This window comes from Anarhichas minor, unplaced genomic scaffold (genome assembly GCF_050575085.1).
Source record: "Anarhichas minor isolate MPS153535 unplaced genomic scaffold, ASM5057508v1 ptg000022l, whole genome shotgun sequence".
Classification (NCBI taxonomy): Eukaryota; Metazoa; Chordata; class Actinopteri; order Perciformes; family Anarhichadidae; genus Anarhichas; species Anarhichas minor.
In genome coordinates, this window is record NW_027466468.1 from 2,087,501 (window position 1) to 2,106,075 (window position 18,575).

At 42.8% G+C, this 18,575-nt stretch overlaps 1 protein-coding gene across 3 annotated transcripts in view; it reads right to left on the reverse strand.

Annotated features, from left to right (window-relative positions):
- LOC142955095 (proprotein convertase subtilisin/kexin type 4-like) overlaps nucleotides 1-18,575 on the reverse strand; it is a 163,822-nt gene that overhangs the window by 107,394 nt on the left and 37,853 nt on the right. For all 3 annotated transcript variants that reach the window (XM_076096456.1, XM_076096455.1, XM_076096454.1), the window contains one exon: nucleotides 16,070-16,172. In XM_076096456.1, the coding sequence (XP_075952571.1) occupies nucleotides 16,070-16,172 (103 nt within the window). The remainder of the gene's footprint in view (nucleotides 1-16,069; nucleotides 16,173-18,575) is intronic.

Here is an 18,575-nt window from a genome sequence, read left to right on the forward strand (position 1 = left end):
AGGTTTCTAAGTGATTTGCACTTTATATGGAGAGACACGAGAAATTAGAGCTCGATAATGGCCGAGTGGATGTAATCGGACAGTTCTTCAAATTTCCTATCAGTAGCAACTTAAACATCGTCAGATGTTCAAAAAAGAAATCTTCAGTTAATGTGCACATCGGGTAAAACTGTATCATAGTTCAGACTTTTAAAGAAATAGTTTCAATAACCGGCATTTTAATTTTGAGTCAAATCTTAATTTACAATATATTTCTGTTGCTCTACATAGTTGTCATAGTTTGGTATTTACTCTTTTACTTGCTGTTAGCGATGCGTTTTTAAAAAAAGATTATTTTTCAGCTATGAAATGGTCTTCATCCCAGCTCTTTAATAACCACATTGATGGGTCCTTGTAGAAATGTTAATGCTGTGTGTATATGTAAAAAAAATCAAAACAATTATCGGACAATATATTATCAGATCTTCTAAACACTCAAATGTTGCAACTTCAAAGTCCAGTATTGTTCAGACTGTAGAAGAAATATCAGCTCAACTAAAGAACTGGGTTATTATTTGAATCCATATGCCACATTGAACGCTGTAGTCTGACGATATACACTGGTGTTGTACCATGTATTAAAGCGATCTTGTGTTTCAAAGCTACAAAGGAGAAGCAGGCAGGAGGTACGGTATTGACATGTCACACATCCAACATGATACTACAAAGCTTCTCTCTATGATTTCATCCCTCCCTCTATCTCCTTACTCTCTTTTTGCTTTATCTTTCCTTCCGGTGCTGCTCTCATTCTCTCATACACTCTCTCTCTCTCTCTCTCTCTCTCTCTCTCTGACATGTAATATCTCTTAGTATCTCCCTACTTACTTCCTGTACCTTTCTGTTCCTTTCGCTCTCACAACATCTCCACTCCCTCTTTCCATTTTGATATCCTCCGCTCCCTGCATCTCCCCACAGCATCTATGAACACATCCCTCGTCTCTCCACTCCCTATATTTATCTCTTCCTTATCTGGATCTCCCTCTCCTTCTCTCCATGCATGCCTATCTGTCTGCATCTGCTCTCTCTCTCCCGGTCTCAGTGGGTTCTGCTCTCATAAGGGAGGGTGCAGAGGGAGGGAACGAACCTGAAATGGTAAATTGTTTATTTCCGACAGCGCGGTGGCTGCATTAAGCACCGCCCGTTCCCGCTAAAACCAGATGAAGTTAGGAAAGTCAAAGAATGGAGATAAAAAAATAAAAGAACAACAACAAAAAAACAAAAAGAAGTCATATTCATCACGGTAATTGTGTGGGCGCTGTGGGCATGCGGGCGGCCGGGTGCCGATGAGGGATGGCGCTGCTCACGGGCCTCCCGAACGTCCATGAATCACCGCCAGAGTCGCTCGCCGGCCCTCAGCCGCCATAAAACAAAAGATGGAGATGAAAAATGCAGCAATTAAGTGATTTGATTTCTTCTCTACCCTCCTGTCCTCCTTTCTACCAGCCCCCCTTTTTGCCACACACGCACACACAAGAAAACATATACAAACAGAATTTTAAAAAACAGTGAGTGCTCCTTTGCAAACTCTGGGATGTACATGCAAACCAACATCCACTGGCATACAGACACCGATCTGGACGAAAACACATTAAAGAAACCACACAAAATGCATTCGTACGCCAAACAAAACGTAGACGCACACGTACTTGATTTCAGTTAGTTCCTGTCACACATGCACACGAGGGAATGGGGATTTACTTCTTATACATTTGGTTTATTATGTATCCAGCTCCAGGCTTTAGGATGCTGAGACGCCTGCAGGATTTCAATAATGAAGTGAATCACCTTGAGAAGATTGATGTGACAAATGGGTTGGTACGAGGGATGTTTAACGGCGCAACACAGATAATCGGAGATCATCTCTGACCAATAAACTGCCATAGCCGTGCAGATTACAAAAGGCCTGCATTTGTAGTGATTACGCATAACAATGGCTGAATGCAACTGATGGTGATACAGTAAATTGTCTTCTCATTAGTCCGAAGAAGAGTCTCGACTACAAATACACCGCAAAGCACTGTGAGCTACCGCTTTTGGCTGAGAAAAAAAGGCTAATTTAACCAAAACAAACAGCTTTGGCATTTTAGCTTGCTAATTAGCAAACAGGCTAGTTAACAAAACGACTTCAGAATGAGCTTCGAGCCAGAAAGTAATTCATAAAGCCATTTTGGGATGTTACAAAACTACTGCAGTATTGCTCCTTTATAAAGTTGTTAGACTTGAGAGGCACACACCTGTAGCTTCTTGACAAGGTGCCAGGATATGCCATTTGATCACATTTGCTCTTCGCATTAGCACATCCTGCTACATGTCAGTATGAAGTGCCCTGTGTGGGTTAAAGGGGTCAAACAATGTGTCGCAGTGCCACCAGTGTGTTTTCAAAGTCTCTAGTATGGGTTAAGTTGATAGAACACATTTCACAACTGTTGAACCAGGAGTACTCCCTAAACGACTAAATTGAGTTGTTGGACATGTAAAAACCTTGGATTGCCCGTTTAAAAACTGCCTATTAGCTGCTACTACTACTAACTTCAATTAGATGCATTTGCTAAATGTGTCTATCAAGTCAGAGAATAATGAGTTATGACCTCCTTCACTCATCTGACATTATCCGGACAAAATCATGACATGTTTGGTCGAGCATGTCTATTAAACTCCATTGAGACACGCCTTTTATGTACATAAAAACACAAAGCTTGCCCTGAGACATAGACTGCACAGGGTTTGGTACAGTAGGTCACCTGAAAGCTCTTCAAGTGCTTTCTGTTGTAAAAAAAAAGGTTCATACCCCCCTCAAACTATACACTGCAGTTACTTGAACTGAAATCCTTACATGCAATCCTGCATGGCAATTATTAATTGGCACTGCATTAAAACATTCTATTGAGCATCGCCATCTCTTCCTTTGTGCCTCTCTGGAGCAAACATATTAGAACAATTTACCTCCTACACGCTGCAGCGTGGAGACTATATTTAAACACTGCACTATGAGAAATGCGGATGCTTTAACATTGTTTAGCATGGGAGGGGGGATGGGGGGGGGGCTTGCTTAATGGGACTTGGCTAAGCATGTGTAATTAAGAGCAGGGGTAAGTGGCGAGTTGCAGAGTGCACGGTGTGTTTGTGTGTGTGTGTGTGTGTACGCGTGTATGTGTGCGTGCGTGCATGCGTGCAGGATATGGTAGCAGCATCAGGCCTTGATGGAGTGCTTTGTGGAGCCAAACACCCATTCAGCGAGCTGTGTGCTCATTAATCCTGCCAAACTCCACTTGTTACATGCACGCACAGGAAATCATGAGGCTAGGTAAACAGGGAACTGCTGCGATCCATCACTGCACGCCAGCCAACACAGGAGCACACACTGATATGTGTGTGAACACACACACACATACGGATGCAGGGTACATGCAAAATGATAAGCTCACACCCGATGCAAACCTACAGTCAAAACACACACAGCTCTGCATGAGCCTGACAAATACGCAGAGATGAAGGGATGCAAACTGAATCATGATTCAAATTCAAATCTGTCATCTTACAGTAAGCACACACACATATCACTGCTTCTCCCCGTCAGAGTGTTTGCTTTGCGTTGAGATGGAAGGGAGAGAAACGGCTCTCCTCTGTACGTTACAGAGAAATCACATCCAGGGGCTGGCGAAGGCCTGCACGCTATTAGTGGAAAGAAATACTGCCACAAAGCCTGGAAAGAAATCAATAGAGCTTGACCCCAGTTTGACCTCTCGTTGAATGGAGAAGTTATGGTACCACGCTGGCCTCGACATAAGCCTATTTGATGTGTATTTTCCCAACAACGGCTCCCTCTGCTCTCCATCTCGCCTTCCTTTCTTCCCCCTTGTTCTCTTGTCTCTCCCTACTTCCTTCAAATGCTTTGTTTCCATCCCCTAAATGCTTGTGAATACACACACACACACACACACACACACACACACACCTACATGCACACACATCACATGACAAATGCAGTATAGGACCAGTTACACAGCCCAGTGGTTAGACGCAGTGTTGGAGCAGATCTGTTATATCTGTACGCCTGCCTGGCTGGAGCATTTACTGAAGCCATCAGCGAAACGACATTCCATATATCTTTGACAGAGAGGGGAACAATACTATTTACACCAATTTAGCCCGTGGAGGGGGGTGGAAAGGGGCTTTCCAGTTAATGGGCAACTTCTTTTTTTTCTCTTATTGTTTTAACATCCAGTCTTCAAAATGGCCACCCGTCAAGGAGACAGATGAGACCCGCTCCCAGGCTGCTACTCTCATGCTAATAAACTCTATTACAAGGCATGTAAAAAACAAACAAAATACAAGGCAGCGCCTTCACAAACAAGTCTGCTCTCTATTCACCATACTCCATCACAGACGCTCACACTATAAGCTGCTAAATAAGATACTAAATCCTCACGCAAATAGACCTGACCACAAAATAACCAGTGCAGAAGAAGGAAATCATCATTTGTTGTTTTTATTATTACAGATTTCACAGTCACAGCTTTCACTTTTCCCTGACCCTCTCCGTTTTTTCCATGTCATGGTGCAGCTGCAGGGTTCCCCCCAATAGAGCAGCTCATAATGTTTACCCGGCGCGCTCTCTCGCTCCACAGAGGCAGCCCTGGGAACGCGATCCCTGATGAGGTTAGAGGTCGCGGGTCAGCCAGGGTGACAATCAAGGGTTAGTGGTGGAGCAGGTTCAGGTTTGGGCTGGATGTAAAAGGTCAGCGGGGTCAGGTCACGTGAGAGAAAGGGCTAGCTGTCCGCTGGGGTTAGTAAAAGGTGACAAGAAAATCAGGGTCTATTTTGCCAAAAAAAACGTAAGAACCAGTATGGCCATAGATGACAAAAAATAAAATGAATACTTCCTGAAAATATCACCCTTTCCTAGGATTATTTTTGACCACTTTTACGGTGCTGACCTGAGGTTATTACTGCAAGGCCCGAGTGAAGTGGAAGACATGGAAAATCCATTGTATTATTTGTGATGGCTTCAGGAACAGCAGCACTGTTAGATGCTTGGATGTATTATTAAGTGTATCTACGCACACAACGCTGCACCTGTTGAACGCAGACGTGCACTCTGATTAAGGAATGGAGCCTCCATCCTGCATGTCTGATGAAGAGTATCGTCTTTGTTTACTCATTTGGCACTCTGCTTCATTTCCACTTACTCTATCAAGCCTGGTGGTCCTATGAGGCTGCACCAGTTAAACTAAATGCTAACATGCTAACATGCTAACAATGACAATGCTAGCATGCTGATGAACACATCACCATCTTAGTGTGTTGTCATTGGTTTTGCAGGTTAGCCATAAACAACAGTATTGAACATATGAAGATGTTTACACGATAGTGCTGGACGTGAAGGTAAAGGATCACCAACGTTGTTCCGTCCTGATCCTGAGGGACACATGGACATCTGTACCAAATTTTTTGGCAATCCATCCAATAGACATTTCACTGAAAACCACAAATGTCAACGTGCTGCAGTGGCACTGGAGGGAAAGTCAGGGTATGACCAAAGTAAAAAGGATTCATTCCTAGACGGACGCCGTTGCACATGGCTAAAAATATTGTGTCACACAGCTTATCAGACGGGCACAATTTTAGCTTGAAAAATAAATGGAAGTAACCGGTGCAGATTCAAATGTTTATCCAGTTGTATTACCGTTATAAATGCCATTTAAAGATTGGACTATAGACATTTGGTTGCGTTATTGCGATCTCAAAAAGTCGTCTTTATTCTGAGTATATCTAAGATAGACAAGCCAACAGATGCCAGAAATCCTGGGCTCCTGCAAATATTTTCCCTGAAAAGTGGAGCAGATTTGAAAGAGAAATCTCATACAATAATGACCAAAGACGCATGAATTATAATGTGACGATGCTGCAACTGCAGGCTAAAAACAAGCACATTTTCAGTTTTTCTTAAACCTTCATTGGGCCTCACAAACAACTGCCTAGATTTTGGTGTTCAAATAATGATTATAAAAATAATGGGCAACGGCACTCTTTAGACCTTTTTCCTCCTCCCATTTTAGCTTCTTTTAAAAACAGAAATGACCCACTGAACACTTCGAAACCACTGTATCAATGCCTGACTGACAGAAATGGAGCTCTACCTCCCTCCTGCCCAGCCAACACAACACAAATAGACTTACAATGAAGGCTGTATGAATGGAGACCTGTCAATCACAGGAAACCCATCCATCAACAGGCAATATACAAACGATCATCTCCTAGAATCATATTCACCGGGCATGAGCAAATATACACTTACACACACACACACACACACACACACACACACACACACACAGACATATTGGTACTGTAGATAAATACACACAAACACAATCAAACGCGGGCATAAACAAAAAATACACACATTCACATACAAAATGCACATAAACATACACACCGCCCATCCAGACTGTAGAAGTCATCAGGGACCTGTAAAGCATTACCCTCTGTGTGACTCGAGCCACTCCAGAAATAGCCTCTGTAATGTATTCTTACCGCCACCGTCTCTTTTGCACAATAGTGCCCTTAATAACACACTCCATTTCTGTTGGCATAAATAAGGGCTCCATTTCCATCTTATTTCATGCAAATGAGAGCGCCGGCGCCCAAACAGGTAGTGGGAGTAGTGTGTGAGTGGAGAGTGGAAGTGTGTAGTCGCTGAGTGTAGTGGCATGATTGGGGACGAGTGAATTCAAATGAGCGTTGGAGAGACCCCACAATGTGCCAACGACTCCCACGCCAGCCTGCCAACGGCGTGACAGACAACGTCACTTACGGGCCCCGCAGCCTGCACAGGGTGCCATTACAGGGGCCTACACAAAACCAATATTTATCCAGGCAAATGGTTCTCTGGAGAGAGATTACTGATGCAGACACGAGGGCAGCACTCCGATAGTAGGCGCTGGTGCAGCCCACTACCGCGGCATCGCTCTGATTTGCTGATTCCAGTGGTTCATTTTGTTTTTGGAGGGCAGCGATTGGCTCCCCTATTACTTACCAACGGAGAGGCATTGGGATTGATAGTGTTTCACACTGGGGATCATGTGATTGACAAGGCAAGGCTGCACACAGATCACTTAAAAGTGCAATTTCAATTACGCTGCTGTGACATCACTGATGAGAGAGTGGTCACAAGTGAAAGCGGGCACCCGGATCCAAGTGTCCAACCTCCAGGAGGGTCAGCCACTGTTGGCTCCGCGTTTGTTCATAAGTGCTCCTTCATCATAAGTTGTCTGCAATTTACTTCTTCATCCTCCCTTCACAACTCGTGTCTTCTCCCTCTATGTGAATAGTGTCTCTGAGTTTTGTCTCTTGTGTGTATGTGCAGTTTGTCCTCTTTCCTTGGGACAGAGGGTGTTTTGTAGTCAAGGTCCTACCAGAAATGGGAAGCGCCTGGATATTTCTCGATGTCTTTTCTCTGATCTTCCATCTTTACTCCAAAACACCTTTGGTCCTTGTTCAGATTGACAGCTCAAATCCGTTTTTGGACAAATCCGGATTGTAACCAGATTAGTTTTAGAACGTGTGGACAGCAAGAAAACAATCAAACACATTAAAATACTATTTCTGCAAATCGGATCCAAACAACATTTGGGGGTGGTTTGAAAGGCAATTTCTGCAGATGCATCTCAAGTCTCAAATCTGATTTTAAAGTGCTGAGCAGAATCCATCCATGCCACTAGCAGAGCGCTGTGGAAGACAACAAGGGAGATCAACAGTTCGTGGACAGAGGCCAAACACATTTTCTGCTGGCACTTTCACTTTGCTTTCACTTTCTGCTGCTTCCTTCCCTCGCAATGTATACCAGCCTCCTCCGTTGCTGAGTTGCCGCCTGGTCTGGACACACAAATCCGATCCAACCGCTTGCAAATAACAGTGCGAACAACTCCATCTTAAAGATCTGACCTGAGTAACAAATCAGAGTTACCTGCAGCCTGAACGTAGCATTACAATCCGAATAGTTAGTGTACTCCACCTCCTACATTTAGCATTGCACTCCTATGACATATTTCCACATGGATGGATAGATGTATATGACACCTTTTCTGCATGAACGGGTTATGGTGTAGCTACAGTATGCTGTAGTTGACTTAGCCCGACTGAGAAATGTAACTACACATCAGGGCGGTTGTGAAGATGCCATGTGGGGACCGTAAGAACTGTGATGGGCCAGCATGGGCTGCTTGTGTTTCCTCAGACAAGTTTCTGATGCCTGTGAATATTGACGATTGTGAAGGGGAAGAAGGGCTCAGGAGCTCGCTCTATCACAGTGAATAAGAGACTGTAAACACAGCCATTTCTGGGAGGCAATCTCCTATTATGTAATGAGACACGGTGTAACAGAAGTTGTGTACTTGTGTAGCCCACTGGCACTCCATGACACAAAGCAAATGAAATAATGTAAACAGAGTTACAGTGCAGAGTATTATTGGAAGACAATACCACAAAACACTAACAAAATGTATGCTCAAAGATATTACAACTGAGATCAAAGCATCTACAATGCCAGTGGTAGCGACTGTTATTGATCATATCAAATACACCCTATGATGAGGCTCCCGTTTCAGTCCGGTTACGGTCACCCCTCCCATATTTTCTGCCTTCTACGGCATCACAAGCTCATTTTCAGGATCCAAAGATGTGAAGTTGTATGTGGTCTCGGAAAATCAAAGCCAAAAATCACGGTTGATTTTTTCGAAAAGTACTAAAAAAGTACTAAAAAAGTACTAAAACAGCCGAAGGTGCCAGCAGCAATGCCAGTAGCAATAGCTGATTCCTGGGGCAGCTTATGTTGCAGGTTGACTGTCTTGTTACCTCATACTGAGGTGTAGGATGAGTGCGTGAAAAACATACATGATCTGCTTGTGTGAAAAAAAAGGTTATCCTTGAAATTGTTATCGTTATTGAGCTTGTATCCATCTTCGGTCCCTTTACGCTGCACTTCCGAGCAATAAGTTGTCAGTGTGGGCGCTTTTCTGACAGCTTTTTTTTCCCTGGGCTTTATTCTGTTCATGACGTTTGAGTTTCTCTTTCTGTCCTAGTCTTCTGCTGTTGCAAACACATCAGGAGTGTAGGCAGCCGTGTGGGCATCACTTTCTGTGCAAAAAGACATCAGGTGTCGAGAGCAGCGTGGCTTCAGTCACTAGAACTTTGTATCAATCAGTGACACAATGTAACATAAATGTATCGCGAGATTTATTTTTCTTAAACTCCTTGGAACCAAAGTTAATTAAGATTACATAACACGTTTTGGAAACGCAGCGCTAGAGGAGCACTTAGTGAAGTCGGGGGAAGCGGGGAGTGGAGGAGGAGAGGAGGAAAGGTTTACAGGGGTGGATGGTGGTCAGATAAAACAGCTCCACACTCGCTTCAAGGAAAGGTTAATGTCTCTCTCCCGATTTCTCCATCTCTGCCTCCCTCGCTTTCCCAGCTGAGGTCTGTGTGACTTACAGCAGGTCCAGACTGCATTAGATTAAATCATAAATTACCCCCCCCCCCACCCCCATATCTACATCCCCGCCCCCCCTCCCTCCCTCCCTATCTCACTCTTCCCTCTCCCCTATCTCAATCTCGCTCTCCTTTTATTCGCTTATATTCCATTCCCCATGTATTTCTCCTGCTCCCCCACTATTATTTCTCCCCTGCTCTAATCATTATTCTCTTTTCTTCCCCCCTCCTCCTCCCCTCACTCCTCATTTCTCTCACTCTCCCTGTAGTCTACAATATGAATGCATTTCTGTTCAGAGGACTACTACAGGGAGTTTGGACAGCAGGCCATGCGGGTGAATGCCTGCTGGTGTGATGTGTTGTATGGTCTTACAGTGTGTCTTTGAGTTGGAGTGTTGCAGTATGGTTTAGGCCTTCATGCTATTATGTTATTGCATATGATGTCCTGATTTTTCAGTTTGCTATAAAAACATCTGGGGTGGAGGTTTGAGGTCTCTGGAGGTTAGAGAGTCATCCCGTATTATGAAGGTCTATGTGGTACACTGGAAAACCCTCCATCTTATTTAGCCAGTTAGCCTTTTAGTCAGTTTTAAGTCTTTCCAAAACCAAAAACACAAGAGTAAAGAAAATATAAAACTGCTCTAACGTATATGTTAGCATGTGATGCCACCTAACTCATCATTATACAGTAGTATCTGGGGTTAAAGGTTGCATGAAAAATAAAGGCTAAAACATCCTCTTTGTGTTTTTTTCCCCACTGTGTGGATGCTATCAGAGTTTAGGCTAACGTTAGCTGTCCCCCTCTTTATTACAATTGGGGAAATATACACTCCATCAACTCCAGCCAACATTAATCTAAGCCGCTTAACAGCGTTATTATGAAGTACTCTTATTTTCTTAGTTTTCTTTATTACCTGTGTATTTTTCGTTTTGGTAAATGGCGCCCTGCCCTCTAGCGCACACAGTAATGTTACATCATAGTACGATGATAGACACCTATGTGGACGCCTGCACACATCGTCGGTTATTGTTTATAGACTTACAGGCACAGAGGCATGTTCCAGGCTTAACAGAGCGTTGGTGGGATAAGTAAAAGCCCAGGCGAATAAAAAAAAATAAATAAAAATAACATTCCCTCCATTCAACCCCCACACACTTTGCTCCACTGCTCCGCTGGAGAAAAAAGGGGAATAAAATAGAGTGACCCTTTTTTTCCCCCACTGTTCTCTTCTTCCTCCCCCTTGCTGCGTGAAATCAAATTTCCATGTGGCTCCCGTATCTGTTGCACAGCGAGGTGATTTATCAGGGATGCAAAGAGCATGCAGAAACAATCTTTATTACATCCATTTCCTGCTTGTCAGCCGGGATCATGTTGGCTGTTCATTAAAGGCGCGGCGCAGGTGAGGAGAATGCATCCCGATGCCTTGATAGATTGTCTGCTCCCCTGTGGTGACAGCAGCTGGATGGATTGAACAGCGGGGGGCAAGGAGGGTGGAAAGAAAAGCGCTGACTCCGTCGCTCCCCCTGTCAGACACACTTTTACAGAGCTGGCCAGTGTCATTTCCAGCAAACAGCCGCACACGCAGACTTCTGACACTCTTTGGACTTGAGCCAGGAGCCTGCCTTAATGCATGGATGCATAAACACCGTGAGCGTAATGTACAAATAAAGAGACACATTGGCTCTCTCTGCTGAAAACACCAGAGGATACTATACATAAACTGCAACACATTTTAAAAAAAGAGAGAGAACTTATAATAAATTAAAATAAACATTCATTATAATAACAAAATAATTACACACGTACAGGTACTTCTGTGTTGCTTGGCGACCAATTTGTTTAGCTACCTGCCAATGACTTTGTTGCTTGGTGGCAAAAGATAATCATGATAATCATTCTTAGTTTGTGTTTCCTCACCTGCCGGCTGTGTGTTCAGTGGTCTGTGTGTAACACTTTTTCAAATGTGCAGTGATCGGGGAAATTATGGCCTGTTTTGTTTACACTGCATTGGGAAAATACAGTCAGTTTGAGCTCAAATTCTAGTAATATTAATATGATAGAAGTCACTACCACCCGTGTGGAGCACATACAAATCACTAGCATGCCAATTGTTTCAGTGTGAATCAATTCAAAGCAAAAGCTGTTCTTTTTACCTACACTTTGGCTTGCTTCTTTTAGATGGCATTCTGGTGGTGAGCCACACAACGCCAGCTGTTGGTAAAGTAAGGTGAGTATTTTGGATAACTAATATTTTGAATACTGTAATAATGTTAATTAGACAACAGCATACCAGGTTTAGACCATGTACTGTATCATGACACCACGGATTATTCCAATACAGTTTTAAAAAAATACAAATTTCATTATCCGTACTGACTTTTCATTTTTTTTTTTTAATGCATGGTTTCTGTAGGACACACCGCATGAGCAGACAGTAGATGAAATGCTTTTCATGCTGTAGACACACCTCATTAAGTCAATCAGCTGAGACTGTGGCATCTCACAAAATACAGCTCTGGCTCTTACAGCAGCTACGTAAGCCTTCATAATCAGCCATAAAATGTTTTATCGCACCTCCTACATCAACAGACAAACACAGAGTATGACAACATACAGTAAATACAGCTCTGCATCTATATTGGGTGCACATTATTCCCTCAGTGGAGTGCTTTTCAAGGTACAACTATAAAATCCCACCATCTTCGCCTTACTGTAATTCCTAGGACATAAAAAAAAAGAAATGGCACAATGTGTACATCTTCTATAGAGTGCAGTAAAAAGATGTAGAGGGAAGACAGGATTGGCTAAAATAGATGTTTACCTGTATCCTACATGCTATTGCGACACTCTGCAAAGAAGACAGCATATATAAAAAAGATAATTTTCTTGCTCTTTGCAAATCAGTGTGACATAAAACTGTCTTGCATTATGGGAATCTGTACTCGCTGAATTATCTTTGACACTGCTCAGTCTTCTTTGTGTATATTTCACCTCTATTCTTTCTTCTTTCTCCCTCCCTTCCCCAGTCTAATTTGCGTCCTGTGCCTCTCTGTGTACCAATGACATGTAATGACAATGGCGTGAGCGCCGATCGATACTGGAGTGCTTTCGGGCTGGCCGAGCCAGGAGGGACGAAGGCCAGCGTTGAAAGCAGGGTGACAGGGACACTGTGGGGTTGTCTTGGGAAAAGGTGGGAGGAAGGTGGCTGGATGCCATTTCACTGATGAATCTATATATTTAACCTTATGGGTACTTCATGTTTATGTTGATGTGCACTGTATGTGACAGTCGCAGTGGCGTAAGGTAGTTCCGATGGTTACGATCGCTAGTTACCAGTTATGGAGCACACACACACACACACACACACACACACACACACACACACACACACACACACACACACACACACACACACACACACACACACACACACACACACACACACACACACACACACACACACATCTTATCACATGATCAAATAGAGACTTGACATTGGACGATAAACATACACGTAGCATTAACTTTGTTATTGTCTATTTTACCACCACCACCACTTCCAAAAGAAGATAGGTTTGACACCAATGTCTTGCTAATTTAAGTCCTTCTTTCAAAACAAGCATGTCTTGAAAGAAGCATGTCCCCCCCCCCCCCTCCCCCACAGGCCTCAGTGCAACGGTACTGTCGATATTTACACCCCTGGACAGTTTGTCTTTTATTCCTGCTGTATCCTAAGGCCTCATGAATCAAAGCATGCATAGAACGAGTTCTAAAAATGTGCCCATATGGACAAGAAAGTTGCTATTCATCAAACATGCGTACGCACACATTTACATAATGAACAAAGATAAATATCACCTGTTCCATATTAATGTGCTTGTGCACGTACGGGCTCAGTTACATAAAAAGACACTCCCAAAATGCCATATATTGTCAACCACATCCTTTTTCAAGGATCTAGAAAGGAAAGCTTCCTTTTCATTTTCTCAATTTATCGTTTAATCTATAAAACATAAGAAAACAGTGATTAAAAGCCCATCAATATCTTAGAGCCCGAGGTGACGGCATCTTGTTTTGTCCAGCCAACCGTCCAAAGATATTTAGTTTACTATAATGTAAGACCAAGAAAAACAACAGATTCTCACATTTGAGAACTTAGAATCGTCACTTTTCCTTGAAAAATGACTTAAACAACCAATTATCACAGACTTGCAGATTAATTTTCTGTTGATCGAGTAATGGATGAATCCACTAACCATTGCAGCTCTGCTTCATTTCTTGTTACATAGTTACCGTAGTTAGCACAGGTAACCCACCTATGCACACAGCCGTTGCTACCTTACAAATACGCTGCATAATCAATCAAACGTGTCTAATGTGTCATAGCTGAGAACGCTACCATCGCCACAACACTATCTGAAATCCTGTTTCATTTGCCACCTCCACAACTTAGATTGCGAATTTGCTTTTTCCTTCACTTTTTAAAACTGTTTTAGGGATCTCCGAAAACCACAGGTGTTCAGTGATGCATCACTTTAGGAACAAGATGAAATAGAGGTGTTGATGGCATTTTTATTTGCTCTTAATATATTTTACAAAATACACAAAAAAAAATGCACAAAATTGTCCATAAGCACATTGGTGAATGAGGCCTCCGATTTATTTGAGTTGTGTTTTATAAGGGTCATGCTGAAGTCCATGTCCAGTAATAAAAGGAAATGTAATGCAACAATATCTAATGGTGCAACTGTGGGACAACAGTCTGAAAGAGGAGGGTCAGAAGCAAACCCGGACATGGGCATGCAAATTGAAGGTGGCATGGTGATATGATATGATTCGACGCTTGTAGAGGGTCGACCTCTGATGCCAATTACATTACCTCTAAAAACAGAGGGATTGTATTGAAGGGTGGAGATGGAGGAGGAGGGGGCTTTCACTCAAAGAAAAATAATTTATTTCATTGTGATATTAAAATCAATAGGCATCGATTGAAAGGTGGCTAAAGGTGAGCGTGTACACAATCTTTCAGCTGTGAGAGGCAGACTGTCTGAGAGGAGGAGAGACAGAGAAAGAAGAAAAAGAAAACAAGGGTTGGCCAGAGGAAGGAGTCACCTCGTAGGTAACAAAGAGGGAACAGGAAAATAGAAGAGGGAAAGACCAAGAAAATGAAAGAAAGAGATGGAGAGAGAAAAGGAGAAAGAGTGAGGGAGCTCTTGCCCGGTGGAATCAATACAGAGAGGTGGAGCAGAGTACAATAGCCTCGAAGGAAAGGAGATTCAGTGGTGCAAGTCTAATACTCTGTCTCATACACACACACACACACGCACACATACATATACATTTACACACACACACACGCACACATACATATACATTTACACACACACACAAACGCACTCGCCCCCTCTCTGAATCCTTTTTACTCTTGCTTTCGCCTGACATTTCCCTCTATATCCTTCCTCAATTTAATTTCTTTCTCTTTTTCTCTGGCTTGCTTGCTCATTCTGTATCCCCCCTCCCCCCCCCCCCCCCCCCCCCCCACACACACACACACAATGAGTGCTTGTCTGTATGCAGAGGGATGCACAGTGAAGAGAAGACCTTCTGTCCACAGCGGTCCACCATAATAGCAGCATCTTCCATCAAAAACAGACAGCCAAGTAAGAATCAACACACATGCGAGCAGAGAGATGTGCATGGACGCAAGTGGACAAAAAAACGAAACACACACACACACACAAATAAGCCATATCTTGGAATAATGGCACGTTTATAGGACATTCTCTCCACTTTCACACACACACACACACACACACACACACACACATACACACACACACTGCAGAGTCAGAGCCACTAGGATGCAACAAAAGTATCACATGAACACTTTTAACACACACACCCCAAACAGCACACTCCAACGCTACTCCAGCTCTATCAGCACTTGAGACTAGTGAGGCTTCAATTAGTTCTTGATGAATGAGCCCATAAGATGCCGCTCTCTCATTTCCCTTGTTGCCAGATATCCCAGCAATCAGAGAGAAATGAATTCTTATTGTGGCGTGACTGAGGGGAAGATGACGGTGGTGGTGGTGGTGGAGGGGGAGACACCAAAATAAATCAATCACCCTCTCCACTGAGAGTCTGAGTTCAGCTTAATCACACCAAACTTGACGAATCTTCGCAATCCTAAAATCTATTTGAATAGCGCACACCACAGCAAACGCAAAAGCAAAATCTGCTATACAATTTCCGAAGATACGTTTATTTTCCAGATATTTTAGATGTCTGCTCTTGCCCTTATTGTATTAAGCAGATAGGTGTACATTTAAAATGATGCTTCCAGCTAGTACACAACCAGAAAGAACCCACGCATGAGTCCTGTTATAATTAAATATTTTGTGTTTTGTAAATATTTATAATATGCCATTATGTTCTCATTTTGGCCAACAAATACACATCTGTATTATCAGTCGAAGCATCATGTAGCTGTGAACCTATTTAAGAGATGCAATGTGTTGCAGTGAAGGTTGGACTCACCATCATCAATGATGCTGACCACTACTCCATCACCGGTGATGTTGTTGATCCAAACCGGCATCACATTCAGGTCAAACCCACTGTTGTACTCGCCCTGTGCAAACTAAACAAAGACACACACCCACATAACATTATTATCACAACTTGAAATGGACTACGGCAATGGGATGTTTATTGTTGAAAATAACCCAAAATGCGTCGCACACTAGCAGTAAGTTTAAGACCACTGCCTGCAAAGCCAGCGGTTTGGCAGAGCACTGGCATTGGACATTCTTTGTTTTTGTTTTCATTTGCACCTGTTTGTAAATTTTTTTGGTTCGTTAAAACTGAGGTTATATTTATACATATCCGGTGGCACAATTTTTGTACTCCTTTTGGCATGTAATTGCACTTGTGTTTCTGTCTGCTTGTCCCTGTAGAGCACTCATCTGCATCATCCTGCTCTTCTTCTTTAGTGTGTGCCATGATTTTCTAATGTCTCCTTTTTTTCCATGTCTATCATTCATGACCTGTCCTCTAGATGCTACTGCAGTTTCCTGGTCCTGCCTAACACCTGACCCAGTCTCCTGCCTGAACCGGCTGCTCAGGCAGACACGTGTCCTCACCAACAGATTCAATCTTCTTCCTACTTATGATACATTCATCCTGCCCCGGCCTCTTCTCTACATTGCGCTGTTATGCCATGTTGCGTAGTCCCAAATAATTGATAATGGAACAAAAAAAAAACACACACGCGCATAGGATTACAGGGACATCCGTGTGCTTAAATCAACAGACGTTACATAACTTGTGCCATCTCTGCATGAACACAAACTTAGCCAATATGAAGACAGAATATTGATAAGACCTGTAGTAAATGATTGACGCGAATGACGCGGCACAATTGACGCGGCAAGGTTGACACGAAAGCCTGTGTGTGCATAAATGGACATATTTAGTGCAGGTTTAACACGTTTATGTGAGACATCCTTGTGTATGACTGCACTTAAACACAGTATGTGTGTTCAGAGTGCCCATAAGGAGCCCAGAGAGTTCATGAGGAAGTCACAAAGACAGATATTTTATCCTTGCACCTCAAACCACAAATCCACCCACCTCCAAACAAACACATGCACAGAAATTTGCAGACACATTCCACAGGAAAAAAGAGCCATTGTTGCAACTCCCATGAGCCTTGGTGGCCACAAAAATAACATTCACTTGAAAATACTAACACCATCATACAGATATAATCACACGCTAACAGTGTACTGTACATACAACTTGAAATGGTCAGCTATACAAACAAACTATACAATTAAAAACAACACAATAGATGCACATACGCACAAATAATCACACAATCATAAAGGCAATGAACAAACTGTCTTATCAAAAATGTCAGCAGCTGCCCACAAACACACACACGACCAATTTGATATTCAAAGTGAGTGTTTCAAGAGGCTCCAAAGATAGGGGAAAAAACCTTCTCAGTAGGGGATAAGGTGTGTGTGTGTGTGTGTGTGTGTGGGTGTGTGTGTGTGTGTGTGTGTGTGTGTGTGTGTGTGTGCATGCAGTTGCATACCTATCCAGCAGTGGACGTTGAAGTCATTACACGTTCACCAACAGTGGACCGATGAGCAGACTGGGAACATTTTGAAAGTCCACTGTTGGTCATGCTTTAAATCATGCTGAAATTGTGTCTAAGAAACTCTAGTAAATGTATTTCAATTTTAGCAAACAAGGGACCGCAGGCTGGAGCATGGATTGTAACGTTTCACAAACACATCATTTTTTCACAAGTTTTCAGACTATAGGGATGCTATTTAACAGGCTACACATGTGAAGAAACGGTCAGAGATGAAATCATTTATTTTCAATTAAATGAATCACTAAAAACACATCCAACATCAGCCTTTTACTGGTCCTTTAAAAATGTTAAACTCCCCTGACCAAGCACAGGATTATTTTCAATGTTGCATTGTACTTGTGTCCTAAATCTACTGATATAGGAATGCAATCTGTTTGTTGAGGTATATTACAGAAAAAAAGGTGCACACTTGTACTGTGTAGAATGAAGTCCCTGTTTATTGATACATTGTGACAAAAGTTCCCTGGAGTGATTTTCATACTCCAGCATGCATTCAAAAATAATGATTCTTACGAGGAAGTGATAACAATGAACTAATCTTTTTATTACAATTGTGTGATGTCTTGAACTGGCGCACATCTCTCCAGCATGTTTTGGGTCTACCCTGGGGCCTCTTACCAGTTGGACATGCCCGGAAAACCTCTAAAGAGAGGCATCCAAGAGGCATCCTAATCAGATGTCTGAACCATCTCAGCTGGCCACTTTCGTTGCAAAGGAGCAGCGGCTCTACTCCGAGCTCCCTCTGGAAGCGTAAGCTCATCACACTACGAAGGAAATACATTTTGGTTTCTTGTATCCGCTATCTCATTCTTCTGGTAACTACCCAAAGCTCATGACCAAAGGTGAGGGTCGGAACGTAGATGAACTGGTAAATCA